This window comes from Oncorhynchus mykiss, chromosome 7 (genome assembly GCF_013265735.2).
Source record: "Oncorhynchus mykiss isolate Arlee chromosome 7, USDA_OmykA_1.1, whole genome shotgun sequence".
Taxonomy (NCBI): Eukaryota; Metazoa; Chordata; class Actinopteri; order Salmoniformes; family Salmonidae; genus Oncorhynchus; species Oncorhynchus mykiss.
Window position 1 is genome coordinate 22,925,526 of NC_048571.1, and position 17,446 is coordinate 22,942,971.

General features: G+C 46.1%; 1 protein-coding gene across 1 annotated transcript in view; it reads right to left on the reverse strand.

Moving 5' to 3' along the window:
- Positions 1-17,446, reverse strand: part of ahr2 (aryl hydrocarbon receptor 2) — a 120,193-nt gene that overhangs the window by 9,744 nt on the left and 93,003 nt on the right. The window contains exons 3-8 of the mRNA XM_021608873.2: positions 7,530-7,675; positions 4,851-4,940; positions 2,989-3,112; positions 2,291-2,436; positions 1,824-2,026; positions 42-151 (exon numbers count right to left, since the gene is read on the reverse strand). Of these exons, the coding sequence (XP_021464548.2) occupies positions 42-151; positions 1,824-2,026; positions 2,291-2,436; positions 2,989-3,112; positions 4,851-4,940; positions 7,530-7,675 (819 nt within the window). The remainder of the gene's footprint in view (positions 1-41; positions 152-1,823; positions 2,027-2,290; positions 2,437-2,988; positions 3,113-4,850; positions 4,941-7,529; positions 7,676-17,446) is intronic.

Below are 17,446 nucleotides of genomic sequence, written 5' to 3' on the forward strand. Positions count from 1 at the left end.
TAAGAAAGTTGTAATATTGATTTGGAAACGTGACGACTCACTTCTGACATGGTTGTCGGCACAGTACATCATGTCAGCAGCGTGAATGAACTGGTATCCAGAGCCTCTCATACACAACTCCAGCTCCGTGTAACCCAGAACCACCTTCCCTCTGACACACAATAACACACAGGGGGAATAACATTAGAAACGCTCACTAATTATTCCCTTTTTTCTGATCTCTACAGTTTGCGGTTACAATTCATAGTAATGTTCATGAATAAGTCGTTACAAATGCTTATAAATCATTTAGAAATTAATATGAATGTTATAACACACACAAAGGAATAACGTTATCTATAACGTTAGATAGACATTACATGGCCAAAAGTGTGTGGTCACCTGCTCGTCAAACATCTCATTCCAAAATCATGGGCATTAATATAGATTTGGTCCCCCCTTTGCTGCTATAACAGCCTCCACTCTTATGGGAAGCCTTTCCACTAGATCTTGGAACATTGCTGTGTGGACTTGCTTCCAAGTAGCCTAGTGGTCAGAGCGTGGTTAGAGCACTCTAACCACTAGGCAGGTAGCCTTGGGCCAGTAACCGAAAGGTTGCTGGATTGAATCCCAGAGCTGACAAGGTAAAAATCTGTTGTTCTGGTCCTGAACAAGGCAGTTAACCCAGTGTTCCCTGGTAGGCCGTCATTGTAAATAAGAATTTGTTCTTAACTGACTTGCCTAGTTAAATAAAGGTTTAAAATACATTTAAAATTCAGCCACAAGAGCATTAGTGAGGTCGGGCAGTGATATTGGCTGATTAGGCAGATTCGGACTGCCAGATGGTGAAGCGTGATCCATCACCACTGCTCCAGAGCTTAGGCTTGTGTACGGCTGCTCGGCCATGAAAACCCACTTGATGAAGCTCCCGATGAACAGCTATTGTGCTGACGTTGCTTCCAGAGGCAGTTTAAAACTCGGTAGTGAGTGTTGCAAACGAGAACAATTATTATTATTATTATTTTTTAATTTTACCCCCTTTTCTCAACAATTTAATGGTATCCAATTGTTTAGTAGTTACTGTCTTGTCTCATCGCTACAACTCCTGTACGGGCTCGGGAGAGACGAAGGTCGAATGCCATGCGTCCTCCGAAACACAACCCAACCAAGCTGCACTGCTTCTTAACACAGCGCGCATCCAACCCGGAAGCCAGCCGCACCAATGTGTCGGAGAAAACACTGTGCCCCTATCAACCTGGTCAGCGTGCACTGTGCCCGGCCCGCCACAGGAGTCGCTAGTGCGCGATGAGTCAAGGATATCCCTACCAGCCAAACCCTCCCTAACCCGGACGCAATGTGCATCGCCCCATGGACCTCCCGGTCGCGGCCGGCTGCGACAGAGCCTGGGCTCGAACCCAGAGTCTCTAGTGGCACAGCTAGCACTGCGATGCAGTGCCCTAGACCACTGCGCCACTCGGGAGGCCCCCTGAGAACAATTTTTTGCGGTACGCGCTTCAGCACTAGGCGGTCCCGTTCTGTGAGTTTGTGTGACCTACCACTTCGCGGCTGATCCGTTGTTGCTCCTAGACGTTTCCACTTCACAATAACAGCACTTACAGTTGACTGGGGCAGAAATTTGACAAACTATCTTGTTGAAAGTCACTGAGCTCTTCAGTACGGGCCATTCTACTGCCAATGTTTGTCTATGGAGATTGCATGGCGGTGTGCTCGATTCTATTCACTTTTCAGCAACGGGTGTGGCTGAAATAGCTGAATCCACTAATTTGAAGGGATGTGCACATACTGTTGTGTACTTTAATAATAACACTGGATGGGAGTGTTACCTTGTATCAACATTTGTGGGGGTGAAATCCAGCTTGTGTTTGGTCTGGAATATAAGTGTCTTGGTCCTGATCTCCAGGATAGAGGGGGTCTGGATGGGGGTAGCCACCACAAACAGGGCCAGCTGGGGGTGGTCTATGGTACCATCATCTGACATCTTGTTCTGGCCATGGAGGTACTTCAGACGCCCATTGAAGTTCAGGGCCTGGAGTTGAAGACACAGGGAAATGAGGAGGAAAGGTAAGGGACTTCTCTGTGTGATCACATGAGGATAAACAGAGATCCTAAATACAACTACACTGAGGTAAGTTTTATATATATATTGTATTGTTTTTGTTTTGCGTATATTGTCTCATTCTGTGGATGCAAAGGTCGTATTTGAACCACTACTACTAAATTACTAATACAAAGTTAATCTGTGGACGTTAGGCCTCTTGTTGTGTGTGGTTGGACTGTTAGTTTACTGTACCAGGAAGCCAGAGGAGTTGTCCAGGAGACAACGGAAGCGACAGACAAAGCTCCTCTCCAGGAAGGAAGAGTTCTCAGGAGGAATGTGCTGCGGGTCGTAGCTCACTATGTTGCTGGTGATGTCACTGCTGTTGTTAGGCTGCAGGCCTACAGTACACACAGTTACGGTACAGTAACTGTATATTTATATATCTTTTATATTTTAGTCATTTATTAGGCACTCTTATCCAGAGCAATTTACAAGAGCAATTAGGTTTAAGTGCCTTGCTCAAGGGCACATTTTTCACGAAGTTGGCTCTGGGATTCAAACCAGTGACCTTTCCGTGACTTGCCCAATGCTCTTTACAGCTAGGCTGCCTGTTTATTATCCTGTATATTCAGCTAACTATACAAAAAAAATGTTCAAGCAATATCAAATCTTTCCACAAAGGTTGGCTTAGTCCTCGTGTCAAAGTCATTCCACGGAGGGACGAGTGTCTGCGGGTTTTCACTCCACCCCTGTACTTTACAGCTGAATTAAGGTCACTAATTAGTAAGGAACTCCCTTCACCTGGTTGTCTAGGTCTTAATTGAAAGGAAAAACCCAAAACCCGCAGACACTCGGCCCTCCATGGAATGAGTTCGACACCCCTTGCTTAGAAAACCAGGGTGTGAGTACTAACATAGCAGACTGGAGTACTAACATAGTGCATTACTCACTCTCTGTTGTCCCTGGCTCTGCATCAAACTGGTTGGGGTTAAGGGCGAAGTGGAGCTGACGTCTGAACAAGGCCCTGTCGTCCGTGTGGATCAACTCAAACACACTCTGGTGAACCACATCTGACTGTGGGAGACAGGACAAAGAGGGAGACAAGAGTGTAAAAGACAATATACAGTACAGACTAGAGAGGAATATATGAAGTGCATGAGATTCAGTCATTTCCAAATGTCTCCTGGGAATACGAACTAACAGGTGCTGCCCTCTAGTGGTTTGGCAGCCCTAATACGCCACTGTCTGCTCCATTCAATGTTTTGTGGGAAGGGGGAAGGAGTGGGATGGGTTGTGCATCTCTCATTAAAGAGCAAAGCTCACTAGGGTGCAGAGGCACAAACAACCCCCATATTCCAAGAGGACTCTCTGTGAGTGTGTGTGCATACCTGTGTGTTGTTGTTTGGAGCATGAGTCATCAACATATTCATTAGAATACACCTGCATTGCTTGCTGTTTGGGGTTTTAGGCTGGGTTTCTGTACAGCACTTTGATATATCAGCTGACGTAAGAAGGGCTTTATAAATACATTTGATTTTGATTTGATTTGATTAGAGCCTCTCTCCTGCAGTGTGACGTCTGTCTTTAGGCAAGTGACTCGGCCATGCACCATGTGTATGTGTATGTGTGTGTGTGTGTGTGCACTGTAAGCAGGGGTGAATGTAGATTTCATTTCTTCCCCGTACGGGACGTCCTATGTACACACGCTTATGGAGCTAATCATAGAATTTTGCCGGGACGCCGTACTGGACCGCTTTACGTTCACCCCTGGCTGTAAGTGTGTGTGTACTGTAAGTATGTGTGTGTACTGTAGGTGTGTGTACTGTATGTATGTGTGTGTACTGTAGGTGTGTGTGTGTGTACTGTAAGTGTGTGTGTGTGTGTACTGTAAGTGTGTGTATGGGCCAATGACCCGGGCTCATGCATCGTGTTGCAGAGGGCATGCAGTGCTTCTGGGCCCAATGTGTTCCGAGCACACATGACTCGTGTGTTTTCCCATTCCCTTCCATCCATTAACCGCTCCGCCGTGAAAAGAATGCTGGGAACGTAGGTCTGACGGAGACAGAGAGCTGTGTGAGACGAGCGTGTGTGATTTGATGCTCGCTCTCTTCTCCCCTAGGCTTCCTAAAACTCGTACTTGACCTCAGTCAAGGTCTCTCTCTGGGAATGATGTGTGTGCGTGTGCGCACAGAACGAGAGTTTGGAGTTTGTTGGCCGATGAACTTCTGACTTATAAATACATCCATTTAAATGTGGTCTGAATACATGTCTGTGATGAGAAGGGGAGCCAAGGGCCTATCAATCGCAACTCCATGCACTTATGCTTCCTATTATAGCCTTGATACTTCAGTTATGACTGATACGCTTTGGGGATGATAGGCTTTTTGACAGATTACTGTTAAAGTTGAGGAGTCACATTAGAATGTCCAACAAGCTCAGCTGGCCTGCAAATTATTCAACTGTGACAATATTGACATTTATGAGGTGACATGTATGGTACCATTAGCTAGCTAGGTGATGTGGGCTGCCATGAGGTGACATGTATGGTACCATTAGCTAGCTAGGTGATGTGGGCTGCCATGAGATGGTACCATTAGCTAGCTAGGTGATGTGGGCTGCCATGAGGTGACATGTATGATACCATTAGCTAGCTAGGTAATATGGCTGCTATGAAGTGACTTGAAAGGTACCTACATACTGTAGGGTCTTCATAACACCTGAATAACCGATACATAATACATTTATAAGCAGTATATGCATAATGTGGGTGCACTGTATGTCAGTCAGTGTTGGTCAAAAGGACCTATTTTACCTGGTGGAACCCTAGGTAGTCCTGAACAGTAGGAGAGGAGTAGAACACGTATCCCTCCGCCGTGACCACCAGCACAAAGCCGTTCAGGGCCTAGAGACACAGAGAGGCACAGTCAGACAAAAATAAACACGATGACCTTATTATTTATGAACTTAATAGTATTATATTATTATGAAGTTAACATATGTTCATACTTCATACGTCAAACAAGACACACTCAGCTATTCGACGTGAAGATGGGCAAATAAACATAACCTGAAAGAAATAAAAATGAATCCCATGACGTAGTGAATGATAAGGGGCAATAAAGGAGTCAAATTAAATTAGAGGAGGAATTCTGGTCGGCTGTTGAAGGAGGGAGAAGTAGCCATGGTGTGTGTCTGTGTGTGTGTGTGTGTGCATGTGTGTGTGTTTGTTCAGGTTTGGGTAAACATCCCATGTAATTAGCCATTCCTTTGTTCAGGTGTTAAATGTGACAATACAACAGAGCGGGGGGAATATAGCTACTTGTCACGCACAGGATCCTGAACCTTGTAAACAATAGACCACCAGAGTGTGTGTGAGTGTGAGTGTGTGTGTGTGAGAGAGAGAGAGAGAGAGAGACAGAGAGAGAGAGAGAGCGAGAGGGACAGACAGACAGAGAGAGAGACAGAGAGAGAGAGAGAGGGACAGACGGACAGAGAGAGACAGAGAGAGAGAGAGAGACAGAGAGAGAGAGAGAGAGAGAGAGAGAGAGGGACAGACAGACAGAGAAACAGAGAGCGAGAGAGAGACAGAGAGAGAGAGACAGACAGACAGACAGACAGACAGACAGACAGACAGGCAGGCAGACAGACAGACAGACAGACAGACAGACAGACAGACAGACAGACAGACAGACAGACAGACAGACAGACAGACAGACAGACAGACAGACAGACAGACAGACAGACAGACAGACAGACAGACAGACAGACAGACAGAGAGAGAGAGAGAGAGAGAGAGAGAGTGACAGGGTATGCAAAAGGTCCTGCATTTTGATATCACAATAAAGGGCCTTTACGGATTTACTGGAAGCTGCTGCAAATTTTCAGCATATAAAGCACAGACAACAGGTTTAGCCAATGTACAGGTTTAGGAATACAGGCCAAAGTATGTGTGTGTGTGTGCAGTGGTGGAAAAAGTACCCAATTGTCAAAGTTAATATTTATCTATTTTTAAAATGTAATTTTTTTTTACAAACAAAGCATTTGTGTTTCAGTGAGTCCACCAGATCAGAGGCAGTAGGGATGACCAGAATGTTCTCTTGATAAGTGCATGAATTGGACCATTTTCCTGTCCTGCTAAACATTCAAAATGTAACGAGTAAAAATAACAATATTTTCTTTAGGAATGTAGTGAAGTAAAAGTTAAAGTTGTCTAAAATATAAATAGTAAAGTAGAATACAGATACCCCCAAAAACAACTTAAGTAGTGCTTTAAAGTATGTTTTACTTAAAAGTACTTTACACCACTGTGTATGTGTTTGAGGGTAATAGTGAGCGATTCTAACCCACCTACTCTAATTATTTTCTGAGAAAGACTACAGGACAACAAGACGATAACGTGGTTTATAACATCTTCATGACATATGCTCCCAGATAGCACTGAACAAGTTTTCTGCATGGTGAATCAACTAGCCCCATTAATCTTTACCTGGCACATAGGCCTACACACAAAAAATAAAAATAAAATAACACACAATTGTGTCTCAGAAGAGCAGCGTTTGTTCTCTGTGTGGATTTACTGCAGTCACCAGGACAGCGACTGAGGAAGAAAGTTAAGATTAAACTACAAACTGCCCAGCACTACCAAACTATCAAGGCGGATAATCAGTCATAAATCAGTCTAGCACCACCCTCCATTAGACCAGTCCCTACTGGAGAGAATAGTGCTGTGTGTGGTCAGTGGTGAGACCTCCCTGGAGATGGCGATGGTTATCTTTAGCAATAAAACAAACGCTAATGAGGACTAGCGTAGCCCTCACCGAGAAATGGGACAGCACGCTAACACTCCTAGCATTAGCCCCAGTGAGAAGAGGGAGGGCATTGCCCATGGGTAATGAAATGAGAGAGTCAAACTCAGGATTTAGTCAGGAGGGGAGGGAATGTGGGTGTTTACTCCAAGAAAATGACTCTATATGTGTGCTTAGGCAAGTGGTTGAATCCACCTCTTTTTGTTCTCCCTTGTTGGTATTGAACATACATGTATGAGAGGCTATACGGAGGTTGTTGAAATATCCAAGGGTTTATAATCAAGCATATTTGTTTGAGACTGTATACAGGGGTTCTATATCTATGGTATACAGTATGCATGATATATAGGCTGATGACGTGAGACAGTAATCCCTAACCTAACTCTCGGGGAGGATGGAGGAGGATGGAGGAGTTTCGGTCATGTCAAGACATAAAACAAATAGCTTCTCGTATAACTGGAGGGGAAGGAGTGAGGCTGGTTTCTTTACATGTAGATGGGTATGAGAGGCGTCATATAGTTTGTGGGAGCTGGGGGACAGGATGGTGCTTGCCCTTCACGCCAGCTAAGCTTCCTCGGGTAAACCCCAGAGGGGGAGAGAGAGAGAGAGAGGCCTCGGGCTGGGGGGACAGACAGACAGACAGACAGACAGACAGACAGACAGACAGACAGGCAGACACTGTATACCTGGTGCAGAAGGTTTCCCTCGGAGAACGTGACCCCATCCACAGAGGTTGTGGCGGTTGTGCTCTTCGCTAGAGTGATCGGTCCATTCCCTCCGAACCCCACTGCTCTCTCCACCCCCCACCCTGGACTGCCTTTCTTCGTGGTCGCTGCGAAACAGAACAGAGGGAGAGAAACATAACTTCACACCGGCACGCAAACCTGAAAGCAATACGCGCTGGACAGTGGAAGAAAGCAGCATAGAACTCACTTCTCAAAGATGTTGTTGACAGGCTCTCTGCTAACGTCTGTAACTCTGAAACAGTTATCTTCTTCCTCCAAGCCAACAGACTAAAACTACAGCCCCTAAGATGGCTCTCCTTCCCTCTCTCCAACCCCTGCTGTTGTTGTTGTGTGTGGCTGTGTGTGTGTGTTTGTATGTATGTGTGTGTCTCGGCTTGTTTACTATCCTCGTAGGTACCGGAAATCCCCAAAAGTCACCACAAGGATAGTGAAGGATAGTAAAGGACAGACTATTTTAAGCTGAGTTTAAAGGGTTTGGTTTAGGGTTAGAATTAGGTTAAGGTTTGGGTTTAGGGTTAGGGGCTTAAAGTTGGAGTTAAGGTCAGGGTTAGGTTTAGGGGTTAGGAAAAATAGGATTTTGAATGTAAATACATTTTGGATCCCCACAAGGATAGTAAAACACATGGTGTGTGTGTGCACGTGCATGTGCTTTCTTGCATGTGTCTGTGTGTCAGCCAGGATTGGCTTTGGGCTCATTTGGGACTTAACTTTGACTCCAGCTTTAATAGATGAGATTATAAAACCTCCCTCCCCATTTGTCTAACTCCGTTTTCTCCTTCCCTTGTTCATTTGTTCTCATCCCCAGGAGAAGCCCTGACAGCGAGCGAGGCTCATAGGGGACTAAGTGCGGGCGTGTACGTCAGATGTTTCAACTGGAGACTTGAGACATACTCCAGATGTCCACAGCCAGGCCTCGAATCTATGTTTGTGTCCCCTAAAAGTAGAGCTGCAGACACCAAGTATGTTTGCGAAAAAAAACAAAGCCAATTGTTTTCAGAAATGCCGGATGAGCTGCGACTATTTCTGTCCGTTAGTCTAATATCTCAAAGGTGGTCTTCTTAAAATAAGTCAGAATCGAAAGAGAGAGAGATAGGGAAGGGAAGAGAAAAGGGGAGATAATGAGGGATATGAGAGAGAGAGAGAGAGAAGAAGAGAGAGAGAGGGAGGCAGAGAGAGAGAGGCAGATGAAGACAGAGTGAGAGAGGAGACAAACAAATGGAGGAGACAGACAGTGACAAATAGTCGTACATTCTGGGGTCGGACACACTGGTGACTGACTCCACCAGACTCCAGACTGCAGTCCAGACTGAACCCTAGGGCTCTGGTCTTTCCCGTCTGTAGATCCAGATCAGAACAAGAGCCTCCTTGTTCCCACTCTCAGCCTCCCCTCGACCCTCATACCCGGCTGGACACAACACACCCACTGTGCTCAGCCACTTCTGATGAGCGCTGAAAGAGCCAGGGGCTTTCTCTGCCTTCACCACAGATCTTAAATCAATAAAGCATGTTGTTCAGCCTGAATTACAGCTTGGACTGGGCCTGGCTGGGCCTGAATGGGCCTGGCTGGGCTGGTTGGGCCTGACTGGGCCTGGCTGGGCTGGTTGGGCCTGAGTGGGCCTGACTGGGCCTGTCAGAAGGCTTGATGGGGGCTGCTACACCAACACTAATTATTTCAATCACAGAGATAAGTGACTCTCATAGTACTTTGCTATAAGTCTAGAAGTTTCCCAGTTGGAATGTGAGTAAGTGGCTGCCCAGAGCTAGCTAGAGAGACCGGCTGCCTGCTGTACATTGGCTAGCCCAGAGCTAGCTAGAACGATGGCCTGCTGTACATTGGCTAGCCCAGAGCTAGCTAGAGAGATGGCCTGCTCTACATTGGCTAGCCCAGAGGTAACTAGAGAGATGGCCTGCTGTACATTGGCTAGCCCAGAGGTAGCTAGAGAGATGGCCTGCTGTACATTGGCTAGCCCAGAGGTAACTAGAGAGATGGCCTGCTGTACATTGGCTAGCCCAGAGTTAGCTAGAGAGATGGCCTGCTGTAGGCTACATTAGGCTAGCCTGACAACTCACACTGCTCTGTCGTTTGCTACATACTTTACTCGTCTGTGGTGACAAGGGGAATGATGGGTGTTGTACACAAGACAAAGTCAACAGTGATTGGATCGTCAAACCAATCAGAGTATCAAAACCAATGCTTTACCCACGTGTGTTCTGGCTCTGGCCCAACCCATACGTTTCTGGACCAATAGCACGGCCCGAATGTGTTCGCATTCTGTGAAGGGTCAGGGAGGCACTCAGATCCAGACTCATTGCAGAGAAGAAGTGAATGTCTGCAGGCGTGAAAGGAGTCTGGGTAGCCAGGCAAACATTAGGCTACAGCACAGAGCTAACCCTGGCTCTGAGGTACGGCCTAAGAGCATGTGGCTGACTGCTATAGTCTACATTGGAGTTAGCTAGAGCGTGTGGTTGCTGTACAGACTAGCCTGGAGCAAGCTCTGCCCCTGAGGTACGGTCGGCTGCAGGCTGGGTGGGGCGCCCAGTCATTTCCTGTGTGTGTTGTGAGCTACAGGCTGCAGCTAATGCTATTTCTGGATCCACAGCCATTATCAAGCTCTCTGTATCATAAGAAGAAAAATATAGAAAAAAGAGAGGGGGAGAGAGAGGGCGAGAGAGAGAGAGAGAGAGAGAGAGAGAGAGAGAGAGAGAGAGAGAGAGAGCGAGAGAGAGAGAGAGAGAGAGAGAGAGAGAGAGAGAGAGAGAGAGAGAGAGAGAGAGAGAGAGAGAGAGAGAGAGAGAGAGTTTTGTTTGTTTCCAGCAACAAAACACCAAGATACCTTTCCCACAGGACACAGATGTTGGGAGATAATTTTAGGGGAAATGCAAAGTCAAAGGCAAACCACTTAAAAGGATGATGGCATATCGATATTGCCCAGTAAATTGCCCAGTACTTAACTATGTAGCATACATCAGGGTTAGGAAGGAGAGAAAAAGAGCGAGAGAAAAAGGTAGAGAGAGAGAGACACAGGGGTGGGAGAAAGAGAGAGAGCGAGAGAGAGAGAGAGAGAGAGAGAGAGAGAGAGAGACAGGGGTGGGAGAAAGAGAGAGAGCACCGTTTCATGGTTTGGCAGACATGTACGGTATGCGGCTATGCGGTATGGTTACTTTCCCATGTTTGTTCCTTAATGACTAAGGGAGGAAGAGAAGACAGTGTTTCTATTTGGGCTGACAATGAGGGCTCATGACTGGGTCATGACCGTGGCCCTATAGAGCGTGGTGCCTGCAGTTCCAGAATAGTGGGTTCAATTCCTGGGAGTACTGTACATAAAATGTATGAATGCATGACTAAATCTCTTTGGATAAAAAGGTCTGCTAAATGGCATATCCATTAAATGATATGTGGACCAGGGACTGCTATTTAATTCAGCGAACCAACTCGAGAGAATATGGTTCAGCGTCGGAGTGCTGATATAGGATAAATGCTTCCTCTTAGATCATTAATGAACACGATTTTATGGACAGGGAGGATCGAATTCTATAAAAGCACTCTTACTCTGAGGTGCTTTATGAATATGGGCCCAGGACTCCAGTATAGCAGTTGCCTGCCCCACGTAAAGGGAGCCAGCCCTGGCAGGACTAGATGGGTTGTGGTGCTGTTATCCTGCTGCTGTTACTGGAGCACAGAGACCAAACCAAAGCCTTGGAACAGTTCGCAGGGCTTAACCAATCAACGAGCTTCGACTTCCCTATCAGAACATCTGTGGCCTGGTCTCTAGGTCTTTGGGGTTAACCTCGACACTGACGTGAAGCTCTGACTACACAGCAAAGGAATGACTGGAGGGCTGGCTCAGCCCGGTCCACACGCACGCACACGCACGCACGCCCGCCCACAAATACACATACACAGGCCTCCGCAGAGGGGAGGCCAAACGAGGAAAACAGACCAGGCCGCAAAATTGCCACTTGGCCGGTCAGATAGCAGCAACGGCAATACCACATTCCTCTATTCTCTCCTGACTGACTGGCTGACTGTAGCCCTGAGAGCTGGAAATGGACGGGAGTCACCGAGTCTAAAAAGGAGAATGGTCTGTAGTGGTTTGGTCAGTGTAGGAACTCTGCCCGGCCCGCGGAACTCAATCCATCAGGACTGAATTACCATCCTACTGCTGCCAGTGTATATTATGGTGAATAGCCTATGATTAGAGGCTTTGGAGTCATCTAGCTCCGGTTCGTCTTTCCTAATGATCGCCTGTCACTGACCATCGCCTTCTATGTACTTTGATATGGCACTACGCTCGTCATAATTTATCTTCATTTACTTCAAAACCAAATATTCTTTTGAATGTTTCCAATACTAGGGAAACGCCAACATATCCCTTCAAAACCACAAAGTTGGCACTCTCACGTTCAAGCCATCGCTACTCAACCTAGTGGAGAAGAGAGAGTAGAGAGTGTAAGACAGATACGCACGCACGCACACACACCGACACACACCGACCCCCACAGCCACCTCAACACCTCAGGGCAGGCAGCCGGTCCGCCGACCACAGCTGTCCACGCTGGGCGGAGGGCGGCAGTCTAGTCTCATCATTATTTTAGTAATAGAAGGTCAACCCACCAGTCAGTCTCCTGTAGGACCAAACAGAACCATAAAAGGTTTTTAATTTCAAGGTCAATCCAATCTACCCACCCACCGCTATAACCTGATATTAGAGAGAGAGCCAGGGAGCCAGGGATGGTCTGGGCACCTAATGGATGAGCATGGTATATATATCCTGACAGTAATGGGATATGTAGTCTACCCCCATCAACAAGTAGCCTACCAAATCAACAAGGCGTCCAGAATAATCACATTACAGTGAGACAACACTCCGAGGACAAAGAGAGAGAGTTAGTATGGCACCCTCTTCCCTATAAAGAGCACTACTTTTGACCAGGGCTCATGGAGCTCTGGTCAAAAGTAGTACATTATATATATAAGGAATTGGGTGCTATTTAGGACAGAGACAAACTCTCTTTCTTTGTTGTCTGACTGTTGTCCATCTGGCGGTGGAAGGACAATTCTGGATGGATGCCTTGATGACGTGCTTAGGCGACAGCAGTTTGTATGTGTGTATGTGTTTGTGTGGGCGTGCGCGTGCACGTGAATGACCAGGTTCGTGCCACCTGCCAAAAGGTTAAAGGGTAAAAGGCTGTGTGTGTGTGAATTGTATAATAAGCTTGCAGATGTTCAACCGACAGAAGTGTCTCTGAAAGCACGCACGTCTTATCACTACAAGAGCAGGGCCTCTCTCGGACTGCTACAACGACAGATACAATAACGACACCCAAGATAAACGGCTTCCTGTCACACCGAAGAGGAAACGTTCAAACAGTCTACATGCACACACATACAGTTGAAGTCGGGAGTTTACATACACCTTAGTCAAATACATGTATTTGTTCCTGACATTTAATCTTAGTAAACATTCCCTGTCTTAGGTCAGATAGGGTCACCACTTAATTTTAATGAATTTGAAACGTCAGAATAATAGTAGAGAGAATTATTTTTTTCTTTCACATTCCCAGTGGGTCAGAAGTTCACATACAATTAGTATTTGGTAGCGTTGCCTTTAAATTGTTTAACTTGGGTCAAACATTTCAGGTAGCCTTCCACAATAAGTTTGGTGAATTCTGGCCCATTCCTCCTGACAGAGCTGGTGTAACTGAGTCACATTTTTGTAGGCCTCCTTGTTCGCACACACTTTTTCAGTTCTGCCCACACATTTTCTATCGGACTGAGGTCAGGGCTTTGTGATGGCCACTTAAATACTTGTATTTATTTTACCTTTATTTAAGTAGGACATTTCTCCAAAAAGTATGATCTTTGTCCCCATGTGTAAACCGTAGTCTGTTTTTTTTATGGCGGTTTTGGAGCAGTGGCTTCTTCCTTGCTGAGCGGTCTTTCAGGTTATATCGATATAAGACTCGTTTTACTGTGGATATAGATACTTTGTACCTGTTTCCTCCAGCATCTTCACAAGGTATTTTGCTGTTGTTCTAGGATTGCACTTTTCGCACCAAAGTATGTTCAACTCTAGGAGACAGAACACGTCTCCTTCCTGAGCGGTATGACGGCTGCGTGGTCCCATGGTGTTTATACTTGCGTACTATTGTTTGTACAGATGCGCGTGGTACCTTCAGGCGTTAGGAAATTGCTCCCAAGGATGAACAAGACTTGTGGAGGTCTACAACTTTTTTTCTGAGGTCTTGGCTGATTTATTTTGATTTTCCCATGATGTCAAGCAACGAGGCACTGAGTTTGAAGGTAGGCCTTGAAATACATCCACAGGTACACTTCCAATTGACTCAAATTATGTCAATTGGCCCATCAGAAGCTTCTAAAGACATGACATCATTTTCTGGAATTTTCCAAGCTGTTTAAAGGCACAGTCAACTTAGTGTATGTAAACCTGACCCACTGGACTTTTCTAAGTGAAATAATCTGTCTGTAAACAATTGTTTGAAAAATGACTTGTGTCATGCACAAAGTTGATGTCCTAACCGACTTGCCAAAACCGCAGTTTGTTAACAAGAAATTTGTGGGGTGGTTGAAAAACGAGTGTTAATGACTCCAACATAAGTGTATGTAAACGTCCGACTTCAACTGTATATATACATCCCCATACAAGTCACCTATAGTGCAGTTCAGCTGTGTTGTTCTGTACCTCACTACCTCCCTCTATTCCTCGCCTTTCTCTCTCGCTCTACCTCATCCCTCTTTCACCCCCCTCTACTTTCCTCTTTACCATGCCTCTACCTCCTTCTTTCACTTCCTTCCCTCTTTTACCTCCTTCCTTCCTTCCCTCCCTCCCTCCTTCGCTCCCTCCACCTCTGGTGTATAGTATAGGATCACACACCGACTGCCGTGTGACTAGCTCATCCCCCTTTGAATGGCTGATGTTTTCCAGCCATGGAGCCATGATTCATACTCTTTACACTAGAAGAGAGAGCGAGAGAGGAGAGGGCGAGGGAGGAAAGAGTGAGCGAGGGGAGGCGAACGAGAGGGAGAGGAGAGAAAGCAGGAGGAGAGAGAGGGAAGAGAGAGGGGGTAATAGAGGGAGAAGAGAGACTGGGAGGAGATAAACAGAGAAAAGAGAGACGGGGGTAAGAGAGGGAGAGAGGGTGGGAGAGAGAAAGAGAGAGAGAGGAGATCAAGATCAAGATAGAGCAAGCGAGAGAGGGGCAAAGAGAGAGGGAGAGAGAGAGGAGTTACAGTTTAAGAGAGAGGGGCATACATTGAAATTGAGACAGAGAGAGAGAGAGAGCGAGAGAGAGAGAGAGAGCGAGAGAGAGAGCGCGAGAGAGAGCGAGAGAGAGAGAGCGAGAGAGAGAGAGAGAGCGAGAGAGAGAGCGAGAGAGAGAGCGAGAGACAGAGAGAGAGAGAAGTCCAGCCTCCTCTATCTGTTCTTGCTCTTGTATGTCCGTCTAGTTAATGACCATCGCGTGCAGAGCGAGACTGCATCCACGACAGCACCTGAACCCTATTAGCTAACAAACTGGACCACTTCCCAGTATTGTCTTTGCTCTCTTTTTTTGTGTGTAAATGGTGTTTGGCACTAATGACTCCCACCCTCTTGCTGCCCTAAACATAAAGAACTTCATACATTTCATAGGTAAACAAATGTGTGATAGTGCCCCGAGCACTCACTGTGGGTGGACTACAATACCAAGACCAGTCAGGGGTAATGAGAGGCCCACACAAAGGGCCCGCATCCTGTTATTGACTCTTTCACTTAAAACTGGGAGAAAATTGACAATACAACAACGTAATTGTTTTGTATGTCATTTTCGTAGCAGTTTAAGTGAAGTCCTGTACACAACATGAGGCAGAGGATTGTGTATGTGTGTATTTGTAAGTGTGTATTTGTGTGTGCGTATTTGTGTGTGTGTATTTGTGTGTGTGTATTTGCGTGTGTGTATTTGTGTGTGCGCGGTGTGAGGTTTTGCCCGACGGTACGCTTAAAGCCCAGGGAGAGAGAAGAGAGCCTCTCTGTGTGGGATGTATAAACATGTACTTCTAAATAACCACTTGCTCGTTTCTCAACTCTGGAGTTTTTTTCTGAGCCGTGCCAAATAGTTGTAATTTCTCTCATGGCTCGCTCGGCCCCTATGTTGAACATGATTTACAGCAAAACACTAAAGACAGATTTTATGCACTCTTCAAATTCACAATTCACATCATGGGCCACTTTTTCTTCCCACCTTTGTCTCTGTTTGAGAGGCGGAGCTATGTTAGAGACTGTTGTTAACACGTGAAATAAAATGTAGGCTACGGCCAATTGATTTCCTCTGTGTCTAAGCTAGGCACACATTGGTTTGTAAACTCTTCGGTTCCCGATCAACTTTCCTTCAGGTGATAAAGCAGTAATTGCAAAAGTCATTTTCAACAGTTCACACGGGCAAAAAAAACTCAAGAACAGTGCCAACGCGTTACTGAGTTAGAAAGAATGTTAGAATGATAAGACTAGTACTGTATACTAGTAAGTGTAGTACTCTGTACTACAGGACGCTTTAGTAGGCTAGGCTTTGTGTTATGGGCATGTTGGGGCATGCTCAGTGGACCTCCTCTGTAATACTCGGCGCCTCCCGCACTTTGAACCTCTCTCTGCTTCTCTCTGCCTCCACGTCCTGACTCTCTACCCTCTGTGGCCAACCCGGAGCTGTTTCCCATTTGCGCAGTACTTCGGATTTAGGGAGAAAGAAGGAAACAATGAGCGAAAAAAAAAACACGAGGAGAACAAAGAGGAAGAGAAGAGGGGGAAGAGAGGGAAGAAAGAAAGAGGGGAATGTCTGTGGGGAAGTAGTAGCGCCATGGGAACTCAACTGGACTGGTTCAGATTCTGATGCTGGAAAACCAGCCGACTTTGTTTCATCCATCCAACACTGCACTGTAGAACTACCTATGACTTTAATTAGAACCAGCTGGGCAGGGGAAAGCAGCTAGCAAACCCAGTCAGTCCCGTAATAAAACAAGAGACCCATTTCTATCCCCCCCCATCTCTCTCTACATCTCCCCCTTCTTGCCTTTAAAGCAAAGAGGTAAATAGATGGGGCCTCCTCAGCCACTAGGGGTTCCCCTAGGCTCTATGCTAGTCCTCTAGAGATTCTTCTACAACTTCTCCTGGCATCAGACGTTATACATACAGTAGAGGAAAATAAACCACCCACCCTCTCCACTCTCTCTCTCTCTCTCCCCCCATCTCCACAAACCCTCTGACCCTCCCCATACTTCTCCCGTCTCTCCCTAACTTCTCCCCCACACCCATTCCCTGTTTTTTTTTTGTTGCAGATTTTGAAACCTAAGAGCTGAATTGAACCATTGTTTTCCTTGCCTGCCTCGTCGTCTGGCCAGCCAGCACAACCTCATCCAGCCTCTCTCATTCCCTCTCTTATCTCTCTCTTTCTTGTTTGTTTAAGGGCAGGTCATAACTTGCAGAGCTCTGGAGGAGCACAGTGCTCTATCTATCTGTAGTTGGACACTCTCTCTTCAGCAGTGGCACAGACGGACCCCCTCGGTTCCCTTGTACAGAATAATACAGTACACAGGCCCAGTTCACACAACTCGTTTGAAGAGTAACTTGGATTTTTTTTAAATCAACTGCCATTACCATACTTGTTCTCCCTAAACATGCCTTAACATATTGTACCTACAGAAAGATATTCTGACAAGGTATCTATGCGTTTGTTTATGTCTTGATAAAGGTAACACAGTTGCACCCAGGCAAGTGCAAAAGCTACTTAGCTTCCTCTGACTCCATGCAGTCAACTAGCTGTTCTAAAACCCGATGAGCTATTCGCAGAATAAAACGGACACTCTA